A 12,052-nucleotide genomic window follows, 5' to 3' on the forward strand; every position below is an offset into this window, starting at 1 on the left:
ATGATACTGAAGGACAAATCTGATGAAAAATTGTTACTCAAAATGTAGTATTAGAAGGTGTGGTGAAGCAAGGATTAAAAACTCTAAAATATTCATTATTCCCAAATTTTATTTTAAAAATTCATTCTAGGCTACCATGATGTTTTAATTTTAAGATCTCAGCTATAAGATAATATTTTAAGACCATAAAAACTTTATAAAACCTTTTATCACATTTAGTGTACTAAACTGCATTTAATATGTGTTTTGCAGTTATACCTAATAGTCTAATTAAGTAATTTACATTTTGATTATGGCAGCAGCAACTGATAGCAGAACACTTCAGATGCATGGCAATATTGAGAGAAATGTAAAATTGCAGCTTTGAATTATTACAGTTCGGTTTCTCACCCTTCTTTCATAGTATTTTTTCTCTTTTTGAATATTTCCCAGTTTGATAGTTTTCACCAATGTACAGCATATTATTCTTCAGTTATTCTTCAGTTGTACCTAATTCCCATAGAGCAAACAGTTCATTTTATCTTTAATTATTTATAATTATGTTCTTTTTTAAAAGGAATTTTTTTTCTTTTTAAAATAGGATACCTCTAAAAATCATATTTCAGTAAAAAATATTTGAGAAGCCTTTCAAATTTCATTGCTCTACAATGTTTCAGAAAGAGTGTATCTAGAATATATCTTTTGTGATGGACTAAATGCTCAGTATAGTTTTATCCTCACAATCACTAAGAAGATATTTACCTGACCTTTGCTGAAACATCCTTTCTTACTTTTTATATCAGTTGTCCCTTTTTGCAATGTGTTGAATAATTTGACACATCATTTGAACAGGAAAACAAGACAGGTATTTGAGGGCCAAATCCACAGTCAGACATCAGCATCTCCGTCATCAGCTGAGGGTCTGCACTGGGTACAGTTAATGAGCAAAACAGAGTCTCAGCATGGGATCCCAGAGGAGGCAGTTTGTCATAGATGACTGTGGAGAAAGAAGAGATGTTAAGCCTTTGTCCTTGTTCTCTTAGATATTCTTCCCTAGCCAAAAGGGCCCACTGTGTCCTGTGGAACATCAGGCACAGCCTCACTGGCCAGTCACTGTCCCACTCTGCTCTGCACTGGTGTGGCCCCTCCTCACATCCTGTGTGCAGTTTTGGGTGCCTCAGTATAAGAAGGACATCAAACTGTCAGACTGCGTCCAGAGGAGAGTCACCAAGATTGTCAAAGGTGTTGAGGACAAGACTTAGAAGGAGCAGCTGTGGTCTCTTGTGCTGTTCAGCCTGGAGAAGAGGCTGTGGGGTGACTTCATCACAGTCTACAGGTTCCTCAAGGGAGGCAGTGGAGGGGGAGGTGCTGAGCTCCTTTCTCCAGTGACAGCTGTAGGACCTGAGGGAATGGCCTGAAGTTGTGTCAGGGAGGTTTAGGTTGGATATTAGGAAAAGGCTCTTCACCCAGAGGGTTGTTGGGCACTGGAACAGGCTCTCCAGGGTAGTGGTCACAGCCCCAAGCCTGACAGAGTTGAAGGAGTGTTTGGACAATGCTCTCAGTCATATGGTTCAGGTTTAGAGTCATGCTAGGAGCAAGGAGTTGGGGTGTTGGACTTGATGATCTCTATGGGTCCCTTCTGAGATTTCTGCAATTCTCTGATTATCTCTCAGCAGATTACCCTTGTTACTTGGCTACCTGGCTGTTCTCTGCTCCCATTCTGAAAGTTGAATCATTTGGCAGAAAAAATTCAAAATTCATTAAGTTACAGGGTTGTAAAAAATGACCATGAGCTAGGATATTTAGGATGTTTAGTGGGACAAGGAGGATTATGGCTTCCACTCAAAGGATTGTTTCTATATTTTATCAGATAAATCTTTTGTGTAAAATGTTTGGATTGGAACAAAGCCCTTCACCAAACTGCAGGAGTAGAGAATTATTCTGCTGCTTGATGACCAGAAATGTGTCATTTTTCTGTGCCATGACACTGTTTTATGCACCATTGCTCTTAACACTGTAATGTAATGAATATACTTTACATATACATGGAAATATGAAAAAGTGCAAAATTAAGGCTTCAATTTGAAATGCGGCACTGAAACAATGTTCTGACCTTTTGTGACATTAAACTTTAATTGATTAATAGATAAATTTTAATTAAAGTTTAGAGATAGATAATTTCATACCTTTTTTCTATAGAAAGCAATTTTTCAACATATAGTTGTGAATGACAAATTCACCTTTAATTAACACATGATTTGATATTGTTATTTTCTAGTTTTAATTAACATGTAATTACTTCCTCTGTTATTTATTAGTCTTATAATCTGTTTCACATATTGCATTATTTGGATGTGTTAGTTTTGAAAATTCTTATAATTCAGAATCTTCTGATGTTTTTTGTTCCTATGCCATAGTTCCAAGAAGAACATTTTCCTTTTGCATGCTTTAAATTAAAACCAGATCACTTTCTTTCATAGGCTCTGCAGCTGATCTTTGTAAAATGGCTATGGTGAAGATTTTTGCCTCTATTGTCATTTCTCCAACTTTAACAGCCAGGTTAGTAATGAATGACTGCAAAACTGCTTGGATTCAAAACAAAATTAGTTGAAATTAATGGGTTTCTGGCATTTTAAGCAGCTCTAGAAGTACCGTGTGTACCTCTGAATCTTTTAACAAGCAAGGACATGCAGAATGGTTTTATACATTTGAAGTTTTATCTTTGTGCTTAAATGTATCTGTAAATGCATCCCAAGACGTTGAAGTGCCCCAGGGTCATTTAAACTTGGTCAGATCTAATTTAGTGGTAGTTCTGCACCTTTGAAATCAAGCACACTGATCATATCCTTCCTGTATTTGAGTGTATTGTACAGTGGGAATTGAACATTCAATGGGCTGAGAAAAAAAACAGGAATCAGGAAACCAGTGCTCAAGCAAAATAAATGAACATTTTTTTATTCTTGTATAGATGGCTTTTCTTTAAAGAAAAACTCAGTCATCATGATTCTCTTCTGTTGTGACTGCTCAGAGTTGGGTGTGAGATCACAGAATGTCCTCACAGAGTTTTATGCCAGTAGCAGAAATAATGAAATCTCCTTTTCCTGTGGAGAGGTTGGTCCAGACAGCTAGTGATCATTATTATTTGCTGCAATAGGAAGAGACATTCAAATCAAACATGTAGAAAAAAACCCAAATAACTGGTTTCTCTCTTTGGTAATGCAAAGACTTTGTAGCAAATCATCCAGTAGAACATGGATTGGTGCAGTAAAGTTCAGACAAAAGCAGAGTAGTGCAAGTAGGGCACAACATCAATGTTTCTGTTGTCATCTAGAAAGGATGATAACAATTTAGCTGTAGCAATCATGCATTGAGGGCTTCTGTGGGTGTGTAGCTCAGTACAAAGAAATAGGTTTTATCATGAGTATACTTGGCAATTATGGGTATTATCTAACCCTGTATGTAATTTGTGTGTGTTATTGTGTGTATCGTTTACACACAGCAGTGTTGTCTTACTTGATCAATGCTTGAAAATACAATTTCTAATTACAAATAAAAGTTCAATTTGTTGAATTCAAAGTAGTTGGACTCATTCCTATGCTAAAAATAAAACAACTTCTGAGTGGCTCCTAAATGTTCTTGCAACTTTTTAAGCAAAATACCATTGAATTATTTAAAAAAAAATAAAGTAAGTGACCCACTAGTACAAACATGAAAAGGGAAATTGTTCTTTGGTGGAGATCCTGCCTGCACTCAGACAATAATACATTTATGTATTAAAGTTGGATGATGCACTATCACATTTTGCATTGTACACTTTCAGGCAGATTGTCTGAACTGATTATAATTCATTTTGCTACCTGAGTTGAATGAAGAGCCCAGAATCTGTCAGCTGTGGCATGGATGAAAATTTCTATAGCAGTAGCAGGCATAACTGAGTTAGATGAGTGATAAAGGAGCAGCCAAGAGCTTTTAGTGGAGGAGGCAAGTGGAGGTGGTGCAAGGGCAAAGAACATACTACATTCTGTAGTTCCTGCCTGCCACACAGATCTTTAGGTTCAGCAACTGCCTGTTGTAATTCTGAGAAAGCCAAAGTTTCTTGCTACTAATATCATGTCTGATTAGGCTTGTGAATGTTTTTTTTTTTTCTCTCAACTGAAAATTTTACTTGAGTTTTTCTTTCTTAAATTTATTTATTTTAAAGAAGTAATGTCACCAAATGGCTAAGGAGGTAACAGACATGGGGAAGTATTTGAGCTGTACATGTTGAAATTCCTGGTGTTGTGAAAGCATAGGGGAATGGCTACACCAGATAACAGAAAAATATCACTGCCTATCACTTGTTCCTATCATAAATGTCAAAGCTGGGAAAGACCAACACTGCAAGGGCATTTAAAAAGGATAGACTGTTTTAAACAGGGGTTTTGAACTTCTGCCAGCCATTAACAACTGGATGGCTTTGCTAGAGGAGAGTGTTTTAGAAGTCAATAATGGCTCCTTGCTGTAATATTTAGTAGGTACTTACAGACCAGGCTTGTCAGAAAATCACAATCAATGCCTTTGTAAGTTCTGTGAACACTTCCCTGCTTGCACAGTGGCATTTGAAAACATCAGAAGGATCTTGCCAGAAGAATATGGGACTGAAACTTGAAATATTGTGTTTCTGATTGTCTGCCAGGTGACATTCAGTTAGTTATTTTTTCAGTGGTCTGTTTCTTGATTTTCTTATCAGTCAGCTCAGGATAATGATTCTAACATCCTTTATAAAGCCTTTTGAAAAATATTGTTGAAAGGAAGTGTGGACATAATTGGTGCTATTGTAACAGTGGGAATGTACAGTAGCTCTTCCAAAATGAGAAATATAATCAATCTCCTATTATCACTCCATCAGATCGTATTCATTACAAAGACAGCACGCTACTATCTTTTCCTCTATCTTCATACCCCTGTAAGTATCTTTATTTCCCTGTTAGAATTTCTAATTTTGGAAACAGGGTTTTCACTTTGAACACCATATCAAAGAGAAATATCATTTTTACATGCTTTAGAAGTGATTATGAACATTTACCCTGGGAGACAGTATCCTATTAAGCATAGCTAAGTTTTGGCTAACACTCAACATTTTATCTTCCTTACCTTAGAAACAGAGAAAAAAAATTCTAAATAAGGTCTTACAGTTTTTAGTGTTAGTTTGCAGGTATGTTTGCAGTCTTTACTGTCAACACTGCATCCATTGTTCCTGTGCTGGAGGCTGTTCAGCAGTGAGCAAGCTCTGACCTAATAGTGTGAAGCTTCATTTTTGTGTGACTAGCAGTCAGTAGATTTTCAGTTATTGTTTGCACATATGATAGTGTATTTGGAAGTCAGGAAAGGTGATCAAGTTACATTTTCATGATGCTTCATCAGAGAGGTGTTGATGGAGCAGTATATTCCATGGTGACTGATCAATTCTGTCAACTAGCAGTCCCATTTTTCTCTTTATGTTTCTTTATCTTCAAACTCAAATACTAGCCTAGCAGCTTATGCAGTTGACAATAACAAGTCAATTGCTTGGAGGCAATTTTACAGGAATCAGGAAAAATAGTATTAAATGTAATATATATGATAAAGATCTAATATTAGTTTGGGTTGACTACTGGCATGAGTGTTAATATCTCTGTATTTTGTGTGGTGCTGACAAGAAATCAAAATTGTTCAGACTTCTCCTGTATTACCTAGATCTTTCTTAAGATGTTCTGCTGCTGGCCAAGTTGCTCACTGAAAATGTGCTGCTAGCATAAATTATTGAAGGGCCAGCTTTTACCCATCTTATGCAATCCACAGAACCTCCTCACAATGTTTCCTGCAGGCAGATGATAGCAGAGAAACTTTTGAAATGAGATCAAGGCATACAGTAGCAGCTGAAAGTAAAATTTATGGAATTGATGAGAGTGCAAAGGGAACTTGGTGAACTCAGATGGACAGTTGTAGCTCTTTTCTGTGTTTGAAACATCACTGCAGTGAGAGTCATATGGGAACTTAGTGAGAAAGAAGGGTGCTGGCAAATTGTAGAAGAATTGCTCCCTATAGCATTCCTTGATCATATTGTTTTGTAAGCTGAAGAAGCACTGATATTACACAAATTCTACCTGGTGTTACATGGACTTTTCAGTATTTCAACAACATGCACATGAATTTTAACAAGTCTACAGAACTATTGAGTAATTTGGTGTGACTCCACCAATTCCACTTTTGCATGAAATTATTGCTCCTTCAGGACTAGACCTGTGCCACAAACACACAGCTTTACTTCTCAGCATGTCTGGAGCCCAGTTAAAGAGACAGGTTCAACCACAGGCCAAATATAAATGAGTAATCTGAAAAGGAGAAACTACCAGCAAATAAAAGCAAAGGGTTTATTTTCTTGGTTGGTCCCAGCTGCTTTTCAGTAGCAGTGGATGTTGGAATTTTGTATGTCTTCCTCAAGGAACACCTTAATCAAACTAATAATTTTCTGTGCTGGTGAGCTGTGAATACAACTCACTTCTACAGATAGCTAAATTAGTTAGAAACAGCTCTTATTATCCCAGCAACAAGTATTGTTTTATGTGACCTGGATTTTTTTCAGATAAGTCATGTGATCAATCACAGATTTTTTGAACGTGGCTTTCAGTTTTAGTATAACACAAGAATCTAGCAGCATTTTTATAAGGTGTGTAGGGATTCAATAATTATTATTGTATAAATTGCTTATAATCTCTCAGATTCATACAGAAGGGCATGTTAATAAACCCAACTTATTGACTGAATCATAGTTTCATACAAATAAATTAAGTAAAATTCTTAGTGCTGCTGCTATGTGTGTTGATCTTTAATTTGGGGCATAAAACTTACATCCATTTATCTGTTTCTTCAGGAGTTAAAGAACTGTTTTTTCTTATGTCTCTTCTCTAGCAGTTAACCAGGATTTTCAAATAAATGCTTTTTGCTCTGGTATTCTGCCCACAATTCCTATTCAGTATGTGCCCAAACTTCCTTAATGTATTAACTCTAGCAAGGTGGTTAACTTTTATCCTTAGCCTGATACTGGAGAAATTGAACCACAAGGAAAAGATTTGTTTTAGATTCTGCTTGAGAGGAGAATAAGATGGTTGTTTCATAGACAAATGCTTTTGTTTCTGTAGCAGAAGGAAACTTCTGAGGTCACATTGCACTCTCCATAGCTGTTGTCTAATATGTAGCTCTTTGCCTTCCAAAGTAGCCAAATAACATTAAATTTCTATGCAAGCTGTAACTTAGAAAAATCATCACTTTCCTCAAGCAACCAGAGCAGTATTTTGCATGTATCCACAAGATGGTGAGCTATTACCTGAACACTTCATGCTCAGTGAGCCAGAGCAAATCAGACTAATTTATTCTTTATAGAAAGAGCCAAGTACATTTAAAATGCTGAAATATCACAGCCAAAAGGGACATGCATGATTTAGCAGGTTTTTCACTATTCCTTTATGTAAGACATTCAACACAAATAAATATATTTCATTTATAAAACCCTTTTGTAGGTCACCTTTTAGATTTGTATGTTTTCAAACATTTTGGATACATGCAAAAATTCTATTATCTTTAATTAGCCATCTGTTCAGTTTCCCACTCTTCATGATGTAGCTGCTGAGAAAACCCATTTCACAGGCTAGCTGAATTTTTATGGTTAAAATGTTAAAATTATTTGGTCTTTATCATGAAAACACTGAAAGAGGTAGCTTAAAGTTAATGCAAGTAACATCTATTCAGGCATGATGTATCCTGAGTTATAACTTTAATATTACAACATTAGGAATCCACATAGTTGCAGCTTCAAAAAAAAATTTAAAAAGGGAGAATTCTACAAAATATTGCAATATGCTAATAATCTTGTTCCTTCCTTACATGACAACAGGAATTCTGTCCACTGGAATCTGTGGGCTTCTGTGGGGAAACTGGGCACAATTAAACAACAGGTAGTGTTAGTAGTATCAGAAAATAAATGAATAGTGTCTCAGTGTCGGGAACGTAGATATTTCTAAGAGGACTTGGATCCAGCTTCCATCTGCTCCATTAGCACTGAGTGTGGCCAGTAGCAGATGCTCCAGGAGGGAGGTGTAAGATTTGTAGAGAGTAGCCTGTCTGTCTGCAGATTTTCATCTTCCTCTGTTTGTGGGGATGAGTCTGAGTTCTGAAACGTAAGATTTAAAAATCTTCCCACAAAATCATTGTATGTCATCATTTCTTGAAGTTCTTGAAATCCATGCAAGTGTTTGTTACATGAGCAGCCTTTCTGGTTTTTTCTGGCAAAGTGTTTAATTACGTGCCTTTTAAGTCAATATTTTATTAAATATTAATTTATTAAGTGTGAATGTGTCAATTTTTCAAGTGATTAAATTCTTTTTTTCATTTAAAAACATGAAACATATTTCCATTTTTTTTTTGGTTTTGATGGAATGAGTTTTGTTTTTTTTTTCCGTAGTCCCCCATTTGTCTGATTTAAAAATACCTTATTGTTTTAATCTTTTTTTTTTTTCCTAACCACTTAACAGTTTTTATGCTTTTTGGGTTTATTTTTGAACTTTTTACACATAGCTTTTAACTGTGTACTCCCATATCTGGAATTTTGAAGTCTCCCATTAGGCATTTATAGGTTTCAAATTCAAAGCAAAAAATGTGGTGTTACTAGATGTATTATTATTTTATTGACTGATTTGCTTATATCAAAAAAGGGGAAGAACATAGGATGAGAGACAAAGATATTAATATTTGGGATATAAAGTCTGATACTGTTGTATGATCTTCATTTCACTGATCAGAGACATAGTGCTTTTTTAAATAAGATGAAAACCTTGTGAGAATAGAAAATGAGAAATATTTTGAAAATATTTTAGGGAATATTTTAAGTAAGTATTTCAAGGTATATTATGCTACAAAGTGATCATTACTGCTCTATTTAAAGCAGTTTATTTTTAGTAACTCTTCAATGTTTATATTTTTATTGTTCTTATATAAATATTTAACTGCTAATATTGTTTTAAATTCTCAAGATTTATTATAGTTTTTTTTCTCTAGAATTTTTTACTCAAACCAGTAAGTTATGATGGATTTCAAATAATTAATCTTCTTTGCTCCTTCTCCAAAAACCTTCTCCAAATCCTTTTGTTTTAGGAAATCTCTTGTTCAAATATGATTTAATTTTCAATATATCTTCAAGTTAGAAATAAAATATGTCATTTGTTGTGGAAATTTTACACTGGAGTGCTCTAGAATCAGACCTGTGACCTTGCCCTGAACCACTTTTTTTCTGAAGATGTAGGAGTGTCCAACAGGAATCCTCTTAAACTTTAGTCTGGGCTCTCAGCTTGGCTCTTGGTCAGAATAAGTTGCCCTTGATTCCTTACAGAATTATAGTATCTGTTAGGTTGGAAAAAACCTTTAAGATCATTGAATCCTGCTATGTTATGCATGATGATCAAACCCTCTTTTTAAAAGATTTTCCAGTTGCCCAGTTTTTAAACCTTATTTTAATTTATTTTCTATTCAAATTAAAACAGACAGCTCAATGTACTAGAGAATCATAGAATCAGTTAGACTGGAAAATACCTCTAAGGTCATCGAGTCCAACTGTTAACCTGGCACTGCCTAGTCTACCACTAAACTGTTGGTGGTTTATATTTTATATTATCTTTCTACAGACCAATATGGAAAGCTAAACTATGTTATGCTTTGTGTTGTTAACAGCAGTAAAAAATTCCCTGGTGATGCAAAAAATATATAACAGAAATGTACAGAGGGTTAATCTCTGTCTAACTTCAGGAGCTGTTTTGGGAGGTGGCACTGCCACAAAGACACCACACAGAGCTGGGTTTTTCCAAGTTTAAGTTCAGAACATCTAGGTCAGAACCAGCCTTAGTCCCTTGTCTGTAGAAGAAACATGAATTTAATTAGTTTGAGCATCTCTTGGCACATTCTAACATCCTGAAGCGCTGCATGCCACTGCTAAAAATCTCCTTCTGATGAAGACCGCTATGACAATCTTGTCTTTCTTTTTTCCCCTACACTGTCCTCTTCTAGTGAACATACCTGCACTGGAGCCTGCAGCATGTCATGCCACAGTCCCTTTCTTTTGAGTTTAGACCGAAAGTTGTTTCCTTTAATGATAAAGAAAAATACCATTGCTCACTAACAAGGTAACAGCTGATTTGTTGAGGTCAGTTTAATAGTGTAAGTATTTCTAGGTATGTGAAGTAGTCATGGAAAACCTTGCAATTCTATACTTTAGAACAGAGGAGTCCAGACCTGGAATATATTGATTTCCAGTAACAAACAAAATCCTCATTAGTTCTTTTATTATTTATTATTTATTGGCCTGGTACTATGGAAAGGTATGCTCTAACTATATGGCTTCATAAATAGAATACTATGAAAAAATCTATTGAGAACAGTTTCATTAGTTTTGGCATATCTAATTCATTAATATGATTATGATACAGTAGTAATAGCTGGGCTGATCCATTGGAGGCCTGAGAATTTAGTCTCTGCGTTGCTTTGTAGGAAAATGGAAGAATGATCAATGTAGTGTTAAGAAAATGAAAAATATCTTCTTTTTAAAATTCTATAGTGCAGCATAATAGTTTAAGATGGCTATTGTATGCTGGGCACACTAAAGTGGAGTCAAAAGCCATGTTCAGACTGGCAGTCACAGAAATATTTTGCATTTGAAGGATCAGGGTGTAGCACTATTTCTAGTTCCACACCACTGGCATGCTCAGATGCAAGTCATGTTTCTCAGAAAAGGAAATCATATGTATACTCATCAAAAATGATGCCTAATTTTTAGTCAGGCAAGAACATAGTTGATAAAATACTAGTTTCTAAATCAAAGGCATTCTTACCATCTGTAGAATTAAAAATTTACTAGTGTCTGCATGGTTTGCAGTTTCTAATCCAGTTGGCCATACCTTTTAGCACAAGATAATGAGAGGAGCTTGCTATTGCAATACTCCTTCAAAGTGAAGAGGATTCAATTAAGCTATTAAGCAAAAGTATAGGGGCTTTTTCAAACTTCTTTCACTCAGACTATGCAATGGCTAGGTAGGTGCATGCAGGGGAATGATGAAAACTGTAAATTTTGAATGTACAAATTGCTTTGATTTTTTTCTTTCATCTTTATTGATGTCAAATTGAATGCTTCCTTCTGTGGAACAGCATAATGCATGCAAGTGTTATCACTTAAGCAAGCCTGAAAAAATACAGGTGACCTTGTACAGTAAGACCAGAACTCATTATTTGCTGTGAAATATGTAAGAAAAAGAGATAAAACATCATCAAAAATATCTATCTTGTTTGATGAACATTAAGGAGGAAATAGTGTCTACTATTTCATTATTGGCATCAGTCTAGGAAATCATGTTTAGTGTTAATTAAATCTTCTGTAATATCTTTCATTTGAAAATAGAAGTGTATTAGAAATACTCATTTCTTAGATCTCAGAAATATTATTCCCATTTTCTGAAGGCATTGGTTAGGAGAGCAGCAGAGCTAGAGAACCAGCACTGCCAACTTCTAGTTCTGTATTTAGCAGACAGAACATGGTCCTGAACTTCAAATTAATCACGAGATGCGTAAGATGGGGCAGATGTAACTCTGCAGCTCCATGCAGCTCCTGAGGTAACTGGCAGTGCAGCTGAGCTGAGGGGCTGTGATGTTCAGGATGATGTGACTGAGAAACAGGGTCCTTTAGCCATGATGGAGAGCTAAAGGAGCTGGGCTGCATTCAGTAGGTGAACTGGAGCATGTAGAGTTGTACCAAGTCTATTTTGTTGTCCAGAGAGAAAATTTCAGTTAATTTACATTGCTTCCACAGGTTTTTGGATACACATAAGGTAGCACTTAATTCTGGTCCACACCTGCTCCTCCTGTTTTACTTTTAGCATGGAGGTGAGGTAATCAGTTCTTACAGTGCTGAGAGGTCTTGAAAATCCTATTCTTTCATTCCTAAATCCTGATAAATTTATGATGAAGTTTTTATGTATACTGTAAGTTCTTCTAAGAACTTTTTCCTTACCAAACT

At 35.5% G+C, this 12,052-nt stretch overlaps 1 protein-coding gene across 9 annotated transcripts in view; it reads left to right on the forward strand.

Moving 5' to 3' along the window:
* The window catches only part of LOC128806979 (DNA polymerase nu-like), a 112,303-nt gene that overhangs the window by 72,884 nt on the left and 27,367 nt on the right, over nucleotides 1–12,052 (forward strand). For all 9 annotated transcript variants that reach the window (XR_008437000.1, XM_053976899.1, XM_053976897.1 and 6 more), the window contains one exon: nucleotides 2,460–2,538. Coding sequence is in view for 8 of the 9 variants with exons in the window: in XM_053976899.1 (XP_053832874.1) it covers nucleotides 2,460–2,538 (79 nt within the window). In the remaining variant the exon portion in view is untranslated. The remainder of the gene's footprint in view (nucleotides 1–2,459; nucleotides 2,539–12,052) is intronic.

Source organism: Vidua macroura, chromosome 4 (assembly GCF_024509145.1).
Source record: "Vidua macroura isolate BioBank_ID:100142 chromosome 4, ASM2450914v1, whole genome shotgun sequence".
Lineage (NCBI taxonomy): Eukaryota > Metazoa > Chordata > Aves > Passeriformes > Viduidae > Vidua > Vidua macroura.